Source organism: Lupinus angustifolius, chromosome LG10, assembly GCF_001865875.1.
Source record: "Lupinus angustifolius cultivar Tanjil chromosome LG10, LupAngTanjil_v1.0, whole genome shotgun sequence".
Taxonomy (NCBI): Eukaryota; Viridiplantae; Streptophyta; class Magnoliopsida; order Fabales; family Fabaceae; genus Lupinus; species Lupinus angustifolius.
The window spans coordinates 951062-968233 of record NC_032018.1 but is presented as its reverse complement, the minus strand read 5'-3'; the positions used below and the strand labels follow the sequence as shown (position 1 = coordinate 968233).

Below are 17172 nucleotides of genomic sequence, written 5' to 3'. Positions count from 1 at the left end.
CAAATAAGGTGATATAATTTGTAAACGCCTCTCCAATTCATTATTATATTTCAAATGGCATCTTGATGCATGGAAGAGGCAAATTAAGCATTGTTTAATTTGATACACAAGCATATATTAATTTAAGGATTTGATTATATACATCGACAATGTAAGTATTTTGTACAGTGTCAACAAATCATTCATCGTTCATATGTTAATCATTAACTTCTCTCTAACAAAAGTATTATAAATTAATGGTAAACGATATGCAACAACAAAGTAAAAATGGTATTACATACATTTTAAATTCTTAATTTAAAGCCATAGTGCCACACATTGCAAACTAAGACAAACAATATGACATGATAATCATCATAAGTATCATCAAAATGTGTGTGTTTTTTCTTATGTTGTTTTCTCTCATATTCATTTCACCTTCTTTATCTTATGATTCTTATCCTAGTTATTCCACAAGCAATCACCTTTCGAAACTAGAAGCAGAAAAGCTCATAAGAGGCCTTAATCTATTCCCAAAACATTCCATTAACACACCACTCAGTGACTCTCATTTTGTTCATGGAAAGATTGTGGAGAAGAAGTTTAGTTTCCATAACTTTGATGCTTCTTCAGGACCTTCTGTTCAAGAACTTGGTCACCATTCAGGTTATTATCGCCTTCCAAGGTCTAAAGCTGCAAGGTAAACAAGTAAACTAAGCCATGTGCATTTTTCAATCTTATCTTATAATTTTAGTTAGTTAATGCATAGTCAATGATGAAGATATATTCCTCCAGGACCAACCAATAGTTTCTGGTTTAAACCAAAGTCAAGATTCATATTAACTCATAATTGATGTGCAACAAAATATTCTTTAAATGATTAAAGTCAAATAATTGTTGCACCCCTTTATTCTGTTTTTTCTTAAAACAAAAATCTGTGATTGGAATCCTGGTTTTTGGTCTATTTTATTTGCAGGATGTTCTACTTTTTCTTTGAATCTAGGAACAGTAAAGATGACCCTGTTGTGATATGGTTGAGTGGAGGACCAGGGTGTAGCAGTGAACTAGCTTTGTTTTATGAGAATGGTCCTTTTCAATTTACCAAGAACTTGTCTCTTGTATGGAATGATTATGGCTGGGACAAGGTAACTATCAATTCCAAATGCCTTTCCTCTTTTACACTTTGTTCCCACTTTCATGTATATCATCTTATAACATATCCAATGAATCAAATAGGCTATTGCTAGCTAGCTCAGTGAACCAAAGTATTTCAACTACTTTGTCTTATTACATGTTTTGTAGGCATCAAATATACTATTTGTCGACCAACCAACTGGGACAGGTTTCAGCTATACTTCTGATGGCAGTGATATTCGTTATGATGAAGAGGGTGTTAGTAATGATCTATATGACTTCTTACAGGTATTTCAATCTAATAAGTGATTAAAGAAAATAGTCTTATCATAAACTTAAAATCAAAACCATTTTTTTATTAATTTACCCACTCGTATATAATTTGAAGTAGATTCACCTATGATGCTTATACATGATTTTTTTGGTGAAATACTTAATTTACATAATTTAAAAATACATACAATCTAAGCTAGTAAACTCTGTCATCTTACGTATGTAATATCCACATCAACTTTGATGGCAGACATTCTTTAAGGAGCATCCTCAGTTTGTTAAGAACGACTTCTTTATTACTGGAGAATCATATGCAGGACACTACATTCCGGCTGTTGTATCCAGGGTCCACCAAGGAAACAAAGCAAAACAAGGACTCCATATAAATCTGAAGGTCTTACATTATCTCATAATTTATATTAAAACTATGGAAGGTTAATGAATAGTATTGATTCCTTTGATACCATATTATAAACAGGGTTTTGCCATAGGTAATGGTTTCACCAATCCTGAAATCCAATACCAAGCATATACAGACTATGCATTAGACAAGGGAATAATTAAAAAGGATGATTATAACAGTATAAACAAGTTGCTTCCAGCATGTGAACAGGCCATAAAAACTTGTGGTATATTTCTCTAGTTTTTCACCTTTTCTCACATGAATTTCTAAGCCCTATGATATGGTCTTAGAAAAGAAAAAAACACATGGGAGAAAATTTTACCTATATATGGCACTTGCCACTTGTTATTTTCATTCATTGATTTGTATTTCATTTGTCAGGCACTGAAGGTGGAGATACATGTGTATCTTCCATGTATATTTGCAATGACATATTCCATCGGATCATGTTCATAGCTGGTAACATTAATGTAAGGTATCATAAAAGACAGTACTATGACAAAGATGATATGAAAATAAAGTAAAAAAACAGTTCAGGTTTATTTAGACTTATGAGTTTATGTTATTGAAACTGCAGCACTACGATATTAGAAAGAAATGTGAGGGAAATCTGTGTTATGACTTCTCCAATGTGGAGGAATTCTTAAACAAGAAGACAGTGAGGGATGCATTAGGTGTCGGCGACTTGGACTTCGTTTCGTGCAGTAGCACAGTATATGATGCTATGGTGCAAGACTGGATGAGAAATCTAGATGTGGGTATTCCAGCTCTTCTTGAGGATGGAATTGAAGTGCTTGTGTATGCTGGAGAAGAAGATCTCATGTGCAATTGGCTTGGTATAAGCTACACTCTACTTGATCAATCTGTTTGTGTGAAAAAGTTAATATCAGTTACCAACTTAGCATTATTAATGTGCAGGGAACTCAAGGTGGGTTCATGCCATGGAATGGTCTGGTCAAAAAGAGTTTGGGGTGTCTCCAATGGTACCATTTTTGGTTGATGGTGTAGAAGCAGGAGAGTTGAAAAGCCATGGACCTCTCACTTTCCTCAAGGTTTGTGTTCAGAGGTGTATTATTCATTGTGACAATGTTAGAAGTCTCACATTGTGTAGAATAACAAACCCAATGTGGTACTTAAGTCATGAAGCTCTCTCACCTAGTTTTTTGGGTTAGGCGCTCCTGATGTGTTTGAGTCCTAACAGACAACGATAATTCCAATATTGTTAACTTTATTTTATGAAACAACAGGTAAATGAGGCTGGGCACATGGTTCCTATGGATCAGCCAAAAGCTGCACTTCAGATGCTAAGAAGTTGGACACAAGGGAAACTGACCGTGACAATGAGTGGAGATAATGTCTCTCCTAATAGATGCACTCAAAGCAGAAACCAAAACCAATCTCCTATTTCAAAGATGGTACTAACAATTTCTAGTGTACATGGTTCCACCTAAAATATTGGGAGGGTGGAATGTACTCTCTCTTTTTTACTGAAGCAGTGCTCAAATTATTGGTCTTTATGCTTCTAGTACCCCTAAAAATGTGCATTGAGGGATTTGCGTTAAATCATGTAAATGTTTGTACTTGATTTTATCCAAGAAAAATTCAATTCCAGAACAACTATATTCTCAGCATGATTCTTTGATACCTACTGAATGATAAGGGGTTTATCATTCTTTTGCTCTGTTATAAATTCCATTAAAAGGGTCTAAGAAATCACACAAAGAAAGGCACATAATGAGACAAGGAAATTTCAGTATAACTCACTATAAAAACTTCTCCGAAATTATAAGTACAATACGTTCAATGAGATCATACTCTTCTGATATCTCCACACTTAAGGAATCATACAGGAGAAAAGAAATTGAATGGGTATTTTCCATGTAAAATGTTTTCAAATTTTACATCTACAAATCAATAAATGGGGTACTAAATTTACATTGTAGCAATGTGAGAATTGTTGTATGTGGTACTGCGAGTTCGAAGAACTTGACTTCCATTGAAAGGACCTACTAATTTTTCATCATGTATGTCACTCAAAATGGTAACTGGATCCATGTAGATTCCTAAGTATGAGACCAATGGTTCTGCTCTAGACTTGTCAACAACTAGCTTCAAATACTGAGACTTTACTTGGGGAAACAATAATAGTCTCTTGTACCCAATTGTGGTGCCATTTGCAACTCTATTCCATACACCACCTTGGTTCAATGCTTCAAGGTGAAACTCGATCACGCGCTGTCCCATTTGAATAGGCTCTTGTACTTGTAGAACATTAAAGGATACTAGCTCTTCAAGATTTATGTACAATGTCCAAGAAGTTTGGTTCTCCTCAGGAGCCCAATAAGTGTGTATACCTTCTTTAAGAACATTGTAGGGACTAAAGCGAGAGTCGTGAATTCCTCCTCGCGTGCTGCTAGCATTAAGAATAGCATTTGTAGCCAAATTGTGGGAAAATATGGAGTCCCTTAGATCACTGAACTCTTTAAGCACTTGGATATCCTCAGCTGATATAATACCTGAAGAGTTCGGTGGCACATTCAGTAAAAGAAGACAGTTTCGACCAACTGATTTATAGTATATGTTGAGTAGGGTCCTTGCAGACTTTGGATGTTCAGAAGCATGCCAAAACCAACCAGGTCTGATAGATACATCACATAGAGCAGGTACCCACTCAGGACCCAATGGGTCTCCCTCACTTTGGTATCTGTTCGATGTCAAAGAAAACATTGATAAATATCTCTACTATAACTCATTCTAGAAACAAAAAGATCAACTGAGTCTCACTCTTAGTATAAACAGGCTGGTACCTACTGGTACCTTTTTAACAAGTTAAGCAACGAGGACATAACGAAATATTGTTCACTATGGCATCGATAACAAACATATTTCTCATATATGCTTATCTGACAGAATCATAGTATAGGTGTGTAGAAAACAAAGGGAACCTTGTTACAATCAAATGATGAATGAGAACTCACTTGCTATCAAAGTCAACCCTACCAATTCCGGCCGCACTTCTGTTGAAAAGAGACCAACAAGTAGAGCCAGCAGCACCACCTTCATTACCAACCCACCTTGTGTCAGGACCGTCATCAGAAAAAATAGCAGCCCCTGGTTGGAGCTGGTGAATCAGAGAAAACCAACTTTCAAAGAAATATTTCATGTCCTTCTCCCCTTCCCCTTTCGCACCATCCAAAAAGACATCCTTAATCTCTCCATACCTGGTTGAAATGCAGTAACCAAGTGAAGAATCTAAAAATTGGAATGCATGTCATTGACACATTGTCAAACAAACAAAGATTCACCGATAAGACAGTAATCCAATCAGGCAACAAAACCGAACAAAAATATCAACCCCGGGATGATAAAAATCAGGTATACTTCAAGAGCCATACCCAGCCAGGGACAACAATTACAGACTTGTAATATAAGGGAAATGTTTGGCAGGCAGCAGAATCAAAACATAATACAATAGATACAAGGGAAATGTGTAGCATTATTTGCAAATCATAATACAATAGATACATATAGATAGCATTATTTGCAAAAAAGTAATATGTATCTACTATCTGACATCTTCCCTTCAATAAATTTAAGAGAAAACTATTGAATTGGTACTAAAAAACAATTGCCACTAAATGTTTTGGATGATCAATTTATGTCATACTCTAAATGTACTTGTATAACAAAGGGTGGCCCTAGTCTTGAACAAGGATCTGTTCTGTTAAATTGTGTCCCAAATCATGTCTGACAAATGAAAACATGTCATGTGAATTAAAATTTTAAATATCAAGTATTTTTCTTTTTTTTTCTTTTTGCTTCAATATCATTGGTGCAGGATATAGTTGAGACAAGGGATTCAATTGAGTTTCAAACTTGCTATTCTAAGCACAAAAACAAGACAACAAATATATTTACCTAGTGAGTAGTTCAGTCATTTGAGCCAAGTAAAACTCATTATACTCCACAGTTTTACCATAACAATTCTCATGGCGATCCCAAGGTGAAAGATAAATCCCTAACCCAACTCCACCCTCCTTGGCAGCAACAGCAAGGTCAGAAACGACGTCGCCTTCACCATTCCTCCAATGAGTAGAACGCACAGAGTAATCAGTGTAATGAGAAGGCCATAGACAAAACCCATCATGGTGTTTAGCAGTTATGAGAACACGAGAAAAGCCAGAATCTTTTGCAACCCTTATCCATTGAGAAGCGTTGAATTGAGTGGGGTTGAAGGTTGTGGGGTCCACGTGGCCAGAACCCCATTCAGAGTTGGTGAAAGTGTTGATACCGAAGTGGAAGAAGAGGGCCATGTTGGTGAGTTGCCATTGGAGCTGGAATGCGTTTGGGATGGGTAAAATGGGTAATGGTGGTGGTGCTGGTGAAGAAGAAGAAGAAGAAGAATGGATTAAGGAATAAGAGAGAGAGAGTACTAAGAATATTGTTATTGTTGTTCTTGTTGTTGGGATTGAAGAAATCCAGATTTTGAAACCCGTGTTGTTGCTTCTAGATCTCATGTTTGCTGTTGCTGAATGTTGATGGTTTGACCAGAAGGGACATTGTCCAAGGAGGTGCCATTAAAATGACCTTATATAAGTAATAAGGATTTCTCAATTAATCGGGAGATAAGTGGTTATTTTTCTTCTTATTTTTTATAATAAAAGTGTGATTTTATAAGAAATAAAAAGATAAAAATATTATTATTGTGAACACCTATTTTTTTCGGCCTACAAATCATATTCATTAAAAAGACAAATAAATAATACAAATATTTTTTGTTATATTTTATCTAAAAACGTCATTTTTTTAAGGTATGTCAAGTACCCACAACATTACTCAACCACCCACCCACCTTTCTCCACGTTCTCTCTCTTAGTGTTGGGGTTGTTAGCTTTATATATTTCTCTACCATCATCAACCCATGACCACCCTTATAATAAGTAATTGTTACAATTATTCCCAGAAATCTCACTAGAAAAACAACCTCAACAACCACTACTACTTCAACGTCAACCCCAAAAGGCACTCTAATTTTTCCTGGGCCTTAAGCTTATATCAGCATCAATATCTTCCTCATCTCACCCAACATTCTTCATCATCAAACAACCTCCTCCAACCTAAAAATCTCTCTTGCACAACAATCCAGAAAAAAAACTCAAAAACACCCAACACACTCTCTCTTGGTGCATTTAAGATCCGTGCAAAATTAAGAATATGTTTCGTTCTGTGTAACTGGTTCTAAATTGATGCACTCTATTTATTATACAATAATCACACTCAATTATTGACACTGGGGACTTGTTGTTGCACTATGATTTTTGATAAAATCAGTATATAGTAATCTTTGTAGCACTCACGATGTACATTAATTGTACCGTATGTGTAATTAAGCAACCACTAATTGTTGTCAGCAACATAGCCTCCACCTTCACACTCTCACATATACGATTCTCACTGTAACTCACACCTAAACTTTCTTCTACCATATCCTTTTTAGCAACCAAAACTTGATTTTTATGTTATTTCATCTTCATCAATCATCACTCTACCTCACAAAAAGAACTTATACAACACATCACCAATCTTCCACACAACACCATGATAACCACAAAAATAAATATTCATTGTAAACAATAGCAACCTGGTTGAAGGGAAATTTGAGGACACAAACGATGTCATAGCCTGTCCCGATCAGCAACACCAAAATATACAGTCAACTCCTCAATTTATGCATTGATCTATTATTTCATATTCAATGAGGTATATTTTCTTTACTTTTTCATTTTTTCTTGTTTTCCGTCAGTAATAAATTCCTTGATCCAATATTTGTAAACCCATAAGCTATAATTTAATATTAGTTCAACAATAAATAAAAAGTGAATCAGTTATGGTAACTAAACAGAAATTTAATATTCATAATAAAATAAATATAGTAATAACAAAAAACAATAAAATCCCCCTTTTTATGTAGTCAATAAAATATCTTCTCAAATCATCTCTTCGAAAAGTCGCGTTACGCCGCTTCTTTTCAATCGATTAAATCTCAAAACTGATTAAATCTATTTTCTTAATTAAATAAATAACAAAAATTAATCCAATAGAAACTTTTTCTCATCAATAAATACACTTGCAAAATATATATTTTTGACTAAAAAATATATTTTCTTTAATTAAAATATACTAAACCAACAAACATTTTTTCTACCTAAACCAATAAATGGTACGGCCTAAGGCGGGCGGGTAGGGTACCTTGTAATTCACTCCCGAACCTGGATATCAAAAATCCAAAAGCGTAATTAAGTTTAAAAGTTTTTCTACATTTTTAACTATAAAATGTAATGGCGACTATAAACAAAGTCGTGCAGCCGAAAATCGGGGCGCGAAAATTATTTATTGTCTTTTGTGAATTCTGTGTGTCACTTATAAATATAATATAAAATAAAATCTTTGGTTTTTCAATGTTAGAGGAGTCTGGCTCTCAATGGAAAGTATCATGGGGCATCATCAGTTTTCTTTTTAGAATTTTATCTTAAATAAGTAAATTTCTTACATACACATAAATCAATGCACTGCTGCAAGACTCACTTCTCAAGTGTTAAATATCAGTATAAAAATAATAGAAAAATACATCTTTGTTTTGGAAGGCTTTAATGTTGATTCTTTAATATAAGATACTTTATAATCTATTTTCATTTCAGATTAAATCAAAATATTTAAATATAATTTATAACACATTTCAATAAATTATAATCTTTATTATCAATCATAAGTTAAAGTGTGGACAAGACAATAGATTTTTCCAATTAATAGAAGAAAAATTAATGCAGTATGGGTGAAGATAAAGAATGCAACCTTGTATTTGCATGAGATGACTTATTCATTTCTTGCTTTTTCTTTCCTGTTTACTACACCACCCTTCTCTATTAATTTTTAGTTTTTTTACCGTCCATTATTTAACTGAGTGCATACTTACCATTTAAGAGTTTTTATATTATATATCATCTATATTTATATTCAATCATTATTGATATTAGTTTTTTATTAGGTATTCTCTCACCTTTGGAGTACAGAACTAATCTATTTCAGGGTTCGTGATTGTCTCTCCCAACAAATGTCGTTTCTAGGAATCAAACGTTTGACATTTTGATCACCCAGCAGAGTCTTACAACACTAGACTAACATCTTGTTGGTTAATATTAGCCTTTTAAGTATAAATAATAGAAAAGTAAATTATGATAATGTATTATCAATGTATATATATTTACACTAACACTTCAAATTCAACTATTTTTATCACTCTTTTACTTCAATATTTACATTCTTATATACAAACATATATCAAAGCTCTAATATAAACCCCATCATATATAAATGTTACATGATAGCTATAAACAAATTGCCATTGTTTACTTTTCACTCATTGGAAAAGCCAACAAGAAAGTAGAAGCAACAGAAAATTAAATTGAAAAGTTAAGCTTTAAAGAGATAAAATTAGTGAACTAACAAGTGAGTAAGTGGTGCAATTTTAAGGAAGTAAAACATGTGATAAAATTGAAAATTAAAAGCTAAGCTATGAAGAGATAAGTTTTTGGTTTAAGTTCAATGAAAGTAAACAAGATAGAGAGGACAAAGTATGAGGCTAAATTATATTTCCTTCAATCACTAAAAAAACCGGAACATTGTGAGGCAGACTTGAAATGGTTGTCTTTTTTAATGGTAATAAGCACAAAAAACCTAATAAGAAATTATACTATATTTTTTAATTAAGTGATTTCAAGGTTCAATTTCTCTGTCGGTCATACGTCTTGAAATGATTAATTCTCTATCATAGGATGAAGGAATATCCTTGATAGTATAAAAAATAGATGTAAATTAAATTTGATTATTTTATATAAAATAAGCTCAAATAATTTCATAATAAACTCTTCCAAACATGAGTTAAAAACAAAATGAATATATTTAACTACATTTAGAAACATATTTGAGCCTAATCAACTCTATATATTATATATATTTGACATATATATCCTCTACTCCTGTCTCATATCATACTACACCAGACTACATTTTGGGATACACAAGCAAGAGATATACTCCAATTCATATATTCATATATAAATAGCTCCTAAACCTCATACGCAGCTATATGCTTTCTTGGATACATACCCTAATCTTAAAATTTACCATCCTTTTTAACATTTTCATTTTATAAACAAAGATACTATTTTTGGGGTCAGATATTTGTGTTGATTAAGATCTAGTGATATATTTGGATAGTGAAACATTTCCTTAACATGTAGATATGATTGGCTTATAATTTCAAATATAGCTAGTGTTTAAACATTAGTTTTACACTGTCACTGTGAACAAGCACTATATACAGTTATATATATATATATATGCACTTATCCAGCAATAAAATTAGAATAAAGATGCAGGTATTATATATAGCTATTTACAAAAGAGTGGACTCTAAATTAAAGACCATATCTTCCTAAATTAAAAACTGTTTAGGTGTAGCAACATTCTCTTTAGTGAAACTACACTTAATAAAGTAAACCTTCTTTGGCCAGTGTGATAATTTAATTCTTTTAGAAAAAGTATGATGATTTAATTACAATAACAAAAAATTCATACAACATACACTGCAAGAAACTATACCTTTGATCTTGACAAGATATGGACAAAACTTTGAACAATTGTACATAAAAAAGATTTCATATAATTTGTGGTATGCTAGCTTTCCACGTAGACATTAACCTCAATATAAAAAAAATTCTGATTGAAAGTTTATGGTTATGCCACTACTAAATCTAACCCCAAATGCTGTTAATGCTTACATGATGTGACAAAAAGATCGAGAACTAATAAAGGCCATCACTAGTTATGACCAATATCTAACTATTACTGTCGAGGAATATATGGTTTGCAACATGGAAAAATAACAATGACTTTATTAATAAGAGGAGACTTATGACTAAGAGAATTTGTAATATAATTAATGGATCAAAAGATTAATTACAATAAGCAAATTTAACATCATATTATAATCCTAAACTTCAAGATATTAAATATATGAATCTACAAAGCTACACATTCATCATTTTACTTATTCTTTTCTAAGCATCAACTCATTTCATTTCCATTTGATTCCTACTAATCTCCCATCTTTAATGGAAATTTAGAAGGAAAAAATAAATAATTCAGAATTAGGAAGTAAAAAAAAGTATGGGGAGGGGAAGGAATGATTAGCACTACTATATAGGCATATCATAAATGTTATGATTAATCAAATCTTGTAGGGTCTTTCTAGGGAATGGAGATCAGTTATCTCATTCATATTTTTATCTATATGTTTTTATCCAATCAAAAAATAATACTTAAAAGTTATAAAAACAAAAACTATTATTTATATACTATTCACTGTAATTCTATTGGGGAAAACACCATCATTTTGGGATCTGTATTTCTTTCTCGGAAGTATTAATCATGTCTCTACTATTATGTGTAACCAAGCTCCCTAGTAAAAATAAATTGTGTGACATGTCACATATGTGAGAATTATTTTGCCTATATTTTTTACATTATTGCTGGAGACATTGGCTACCTAGGTAATATAATGATCAATGCTAGCTTAATGTGGATAAGCTACCATAGCATTGATTAGTCAATTCAAACACCTAGTCATGTGAATCTATGGACAAAAAATCTGATCCATAAATATGAAACAAACCTAATTAATGATAGATCATTTAATTCTTAATAGTTTAAATAAAGTGCATGCAATTTGAAACACCAATAATATTTGCAATCTAGGGAAAAAGTGTTAGTAGTATGGATAAGTTATGCAATTTAGATCAATATCTATAAATTATTATCCAGCTATAGTTTCAAAAGATACCCCTACTGCTGCACAATGCTTTTATGACAGCTTAGATAATACTACATAATTGTCCATAACTTTATCAACGTTGAGGTGTGCCCTAATCATATATACATGTCCTTTAGTTATATGATTTAGTTAAACTATACACTAGTACTAATTTTTATTTAATTGCGTGCACTTTTTCAACTTTTTATGTCTTGTGCTAAATACACACGTCTTGTTACTTTTTTTGCAGAGTGTACATGCATTGATTACAAAATAATAAATAAATATTAAGCATTCCCACTATGGCGTAGAAATTAAAACCAGGCCAATCTTAATTTTGGTCTGTGTTTGAAAAGAGTCAAAATTTTGGTAGCTGTACCCATCACTATAATAGTTATGTTTCTGTCTGTAATGAAAAAAATTTGAATACTTTAATTAAGTGATTAAAGGAAGAAATCACTTATAGAGTACGTTGAAGATTATGAGAATTTAGAAAGTTCTCCGTTACAAGAGTGGAAAAATTACCTTGATGAAATCAATATATAAACGTCATGTCCACGCTTTCATCCATCATTTCATTCATTCATTCATCTCTCTTTATCTCCAAAGTAACAAAAATAAAATAACATTTTTTCACTATTTCAAAAACTAGGTCACTTATTATAAGGACTACCCACAAAAGTCTCATTTAGGTTAGAAAAGTTAGTGTTTCTAAAATTGGATTGCTAAAGAAAGAAAGAGAGAAATGGGAAGAGCTCCATGTTGTGATAAAGCAAATGTGAAGAAAGGGCCATGGTCACCAGAAGAAGACTCAAAACTGAAGGACTACATAGAGAAGCATGGCACTGGAGGAAACTGGATAGCTCTTCCTCAAAAAGCTGGTTAGTAACATCATTTTATAACTCTAAAGACTTCAAGGTTTTAACCTATACATCTTTTATGATCGAGATCTCATATTTATGTACTTTTTCTCTCTATATGCTTAGGTCTAAAGAGATGTGGAAAAAGTTGCAGACTGAGATGGCTTAACTATCTTAGGCCCAACATCAAGCATGGAGAATTCTCTGAGGAGGAAGATAGAATAATTTGCACTCTTTATGCTAACATTGGAAGCAGGTATACTAGTTACTGTTACTTATATTGCTACCATTTTTATGCACTATATAGATTTGTATATAGTTAGATGGACCACTAAAAATAGTAGTTAGTAGCAAAGCTTTCTGCTCTTTCCAAGTTTGACTAACAATCTAATCTGAAATTAACTATATCCAGATCCATATACTATATTGATATGGACATTATTTTTGTCCTTTTTTTCTTTCAATTATCAACTAAATGCTCTGGTGAGATGCTGATAAAGTCTATATCCATCTATCTAAAAGGATAAAGAGAAAAGAAAGGGAAGATACTAAAAGAATAATACAACTTGTGATTTTACCATTATTATTAGAACCTCCCCATGTTTGGGGAGTTATGTTCCACTTGCATGCCAAAGGAATGATAGAAATTGGTTAAGAAAATATAGAACATTTAGATAGGAAAAAGATGTATTTGATACATTATAGAGTTAAGAATTTGATTTTTTTTTCCAAAGCACAGTTTTCATTTGTTAATTCCTTAAATGATATTGCAGGTGGTCCATTATAGCTTCTCAGTTGCCAGGTAGAACCGACAATGATATCAAGAACCACTGGAACACCAAGCTAAAGAAGAAGCTCATGGGGTTGCTTCCTTTTGAATCTCAATGTCATCAAAGAAAACCTCCATACCATTATTTCTCCCATCATCAAAACCCACCACTTCCTTCTTATTACACTCCTGCATCAACCATATCTTTCACAGGCCTTGAACCAATTCCTCTTGCTGCAAGTAACTCTCTTCCTTTTTACCAAAACCACGAGTCCTTAGTTAGTGTTAGTCCCATACAACAGTATCATTACCCTAATAGCCTGCAAGTGTTTGGAAGTGAAGTAAGTACTTGCAATTCATGTGATGGGAGCTATAGTCAGGTCAAGCAAGAAGAAATGAGTTTTCAGAACAACGTGTCCAATAGGTTTGAAGAGTATTGCAGCAATAATAATAATAGCTTTATGTTTAGTCATAGAAGCATTAATAATGATGGAAGTCATCATGAGTGTATTAAACAATGGGAAGAAAAGCCAAAAGGGTGGATTTTTCAACCACAAACCCCTTTGGATTATGAACTAGAGCTTATTTATAAGCAACTTATTAGTAGTAATAACAGCAGCAGCAGCAATAATGGTTACTTCAGTGTTGATGAAAACAAGACTGAGGAGAAGGTCATGTATACAACTACTGAGTGGAACTGATATTCATGATTCTGACTGCAGCAAGTAAGTTCAGATTTCAGAAAGATATGGGGAAGATTCGGAAAAGACTTTGAACTTTGTTTCCTTGTTCTTTTTTATGTAAATGGGGCATTTCTTATTTTAACAGTACATCACAAGTAAAAAAAACATTGTGTCAAGTTGCAAGTATAAGGTTGTTAGTTATTAACTAAGATGTCATGTTCATGTTTAAAATTTTATATTGTGTAAATAATCTTTCCACTGCATGTATCTACCCTCTATCTACCTTAGTGGCCACTTTTTTTTTATGATGCTAGTAAAAGCTTCTTTATTATATTTTGTACAACCCTCTTCAATATAAGTGATGATGATTTTAGATTTTTGTAAGTATTCTCTCGGAAGCAAGTTGAAAGTACAATCCTCCAATCAGACATTAATGTTGTGAATTCTATGAAAGAAAGCTTTCTTTGATTAAGGAAAAGGAAACTTTTTATATGAAAAGAAAGAGACTAGAGTAGAAAAGCTAACCCTGTAGAACTACTTATTAGTGCACCTTCAAAGCATTATTTGATATTCTGGTTTATAAAATTAAAAGTTGCTACGGTAAGTTTTAAAGGAATATTTCTGGCCTGAATCTATTGAATTTCAACGTGTTCATTACTTCTAATACATGCTATAATATCCATTCATAACTAGCGATTTGTCAAAAAGCAGCTATATTGACTTAAACCTTTATCCTGCTATTATAATATTTTTGTTGAGTTTATTTAAATATGAAATCTCGTTAAATATAAGAGGAGAAGTGAAAGAATATATAAGTATGAAATACTATAAAATTAATATTTTAAGATTTTGATTAAAGATATAATGTTTTACTCATGGCTCTTCATTCTTTCCATACCCCAATAACAATAAAATTTATCGATAGTTGTTGAAGGCTATCCGGTCGCAATCTAGTAACACTCATTCATTTTTTTAAAATTTGTCTTTTGAGCATAAAAAAATAATGAGAAAACATATGTTATCTCATACAAACTTGAACTCCCACAATTCTCAATCATGTCAACATTTCATTCATCTTTACTTTATAAAGTGAACGAAAATCAGTTTAAAACAGATAGCAAGTTATATAAAATTTAAAATTATTCAATTGATTATCTTAAAAAAAGTATATGAATTATAAAACTTTGGCATGTATTTTATAGAAGGCTTAATAATAGCCAATCTTTAATCACAATTATGGACTCTTTCACATAATCAATTATTATATATAATATAAGGAGAGTTTTGGCCAGAAATGAATTGCTCACGTGATACTTCATGGGAACCTTTTACAATTTAAGAATTTAAAAACAATAAATTGATTTTAAAACATTTTTAACAAATGATTTTAAAGTGGAGATTGTTTTCAATACAATGATTCCAGCGAAGTGGCTTGCTCCTAAGCTACCTTCATCCTCTATGATGAAGAAATCGCAATCACTTATCTGAGTAAGGAAAAGAAGATGTCATTTTAACGTTTTTTAAGGTTTGTTTACAAATTTAATTTTGAAGAAAAAAATAAGAGAAATGAAAGTTTTAGAGCCATAAAATATAATAAATATGAGATAACTCTCATGTTTTTTTATCTTCGTTTTACTCCAAAACTCAATTCACATATAAATATTTGAGAAATATTATGCTTATCAAATTATGGATGATATAGTATTTAATTAATTATTGTTGTATGTTTTGATTATGTGTATTGTAGAACAATTTTGTAGGATAATAACTTCCTATTGGGCTTTGCTTTGCTTGAAAATTTTGAGTAAATAGATGAATATATACAATAAGATATAGAATACCGCATTCAAGAGAACTCCAACATTATAAGCAAGTTGGTACAAGAAACTCATTGCAAAGCAAAAAGAAGCCTCCTTACAAGAAGAGGAAAATGAGACAAATAAAAGGCTTATATATATATGTGCTCCAAGTGTTTTACCGAGCCAATTAATAGTTGTAGTATATGAAGATTGGTTAATTATGCTAATATTCTTGTATGGGCCTATTTAATTCTAAACCTTATGGTTTAAACTTTAAACACAATGAACGAAAAGTTATATTCACACGTTACACCCCAAGCATTTAACATTATATATATATCATGAAATCTCCCAAATAATATGTCTTGCCTTCACATTTAGGTGTTAGGAAAGAAGTCTCAAGAGTAAATAATAAGGTAGTTAGTTATGCTGTTAGTTAAAATAAGGTTTGGTAGTTATTAGTAGTTATAACTTTTAGAAAATTTCGCATTGTATATGTATAGCCTTTGTATTCCTTGTAAACATGGGTATTTTCCATTGCAGTTTCGTTTCATGTCTTTCTACTTGCAATGCATATATCAGTTCTTTCTCTGGTTGAAGTGCACATTACTTGGTATGTGCTTTCATTCTTTTTCTATCTTTTGTTACTGCATAGTCTTCTATTTCTACCTTGCATTCTTGGATACCATCTTTCTAAGATTACTATTGTGGCCATGAAAACCACTTTTTGTGACAAACTTTTTGTATAGATGATGAACCAGGTCTATAGATGGTGCATGTGTCTTTACAACTATATTCTTTGAACAGTAACATTCCAGAGTCACACAAATGATTAGCAATTATAAGAGAGTCTCTTTCAGCTTTTCTCTAATGTCATTGCTTTCTCATTTTACTAAGGTATGCCAACATATATATCTCTATATCTCTCATACAAGTGGAATGCACTAGTTAGTAGTTTTTGTTGGCAATAACACCTTAAATTTTGTTAGTAGTTTTTGCTGATTAATTTAAATATATTAGCCAAATTATATTTATTGATATAGTTGTGTGCATAAATACTAAAAAGTGATTTATTTGTACCTAATTTAGAAAATAGTATTTTTAGTTTAGAATAGTATATAATTTAGAATAGTATTTTTATAAGCAGAAGAATTGAATTAACAAGAGCATGTTGTCATTCTTTTTAATTCAATAATGTAAAATTTCATCAAATAAAATGTTGAAAGCTTAATACATGTGAAAATAAGAAACAGGATAATAAAGAAACAAAAAAAATCAAGAAAACCAAGCAACAAGAAAATCAAAAAACAAGAAACAAGAAAATCAAGAATCAAGAAAATCAAGAACCAAGAACCAAGAAAATCAAGAACCAAGAAAATCAAGAACCAAGAAAATCAAGAA

The 17172-nt window shown here is 31.8% G+C and overlaps 2 protein-coding genes and 1 pseudogene across 2 annotated transcripts; 2 read left to right on the top strand and 1 right to left on the bottom strand.

The window, feature by feature from the left end:
• Positions 337-3421, top strand: LOC109358518 (annotated as a pseudogene).
• On the bottom strand, positions 3594-6338 carry LOC109358517 (alpha-L-fucosidase 1). Its single transcript, XM_019602796.1, has 3 exons — positions 5708-6338; positions 4768-5010; positions 3594-4493 (listed from the first exon to the last, which is right to left on the bottom strand). Exons 1-3 carry the CDS (start codon positions 6304-6306, stop codon positions 3722-3724), a joined length of 1614 nt encoding a protein of 537 aa, XP_019458341.1. The 5' UTR covers positions 6307-6338; the 3' UTR covers positions 3594-3721.
• LOC109358519 (transcription factor RAX2-like) lies at positions 12094-14198 on the top strand. The gene is made up of 3 exons (XM_019602797.1): positions 12094-12541; positions 12647-12776; positions 13294-14198. The coding sequence occupies exons 1-3, from the start codon at positions 12406-12408 to the stop codon at positions 13988-13990; spliced, it is 963 nt and encodes a 320-aa protein (XP_019458342.1). The 5' UTR covers positions 12094-12405; the 3' UTR covers positions 13991-14198.

What these genes read in the sequence shown, in the direction of transcription:
- LOC109358519 (XM_019602797.1), top strand. Translation starts at nt 12,406, where the DNA reads ATGGGAAGAGCTCCATGTTGTGATAAAGCAAATGTGAAGAAAGGGCCA. An exon ending in AGCTCTTCCTCAAAAAGCTG is followed by an intron (nt 12,542 to 12,646) that starts GTTAGTAACATC and finishes CTATATGCTTAG; the next exon opens with GTCTAAAGAGATGTGGAAAA. An exon ending in TATGCTAACATTGGAAGCAG is followed by an intron (nt 12,777 to 13,293) that starts GTATACTAGTTA and finishes ATGATATTGCAG; the next exon opens with GTGGTCCATTATAGCTTCTC.
- LOC109358517 (XM_019602796.1), bottom strand. Translation starts at nt 6,306, where the DNA reads ATGAGATCTAGAAGCAACAACACGGGTTTCAAAATCTGGATTTCTTCA. An exon ending in ATGACTGAACTACTCACTAG is followed by an intron (nt 5,011 to 5,707) that starts GTAAATATATTT and finishes CATTTCAACCAG; the next exon opens with GTATGGAGAGATTAAGGATG. An exon ending in AGGGTTGACTTTGATAGCAA is followed by an intron (nt 4,494 to 4,767) that starts GTGAGTTCTCAT and finishes GACATCGAACAG; the next exon opens with ATACCAAAGTGAGGGAGACC.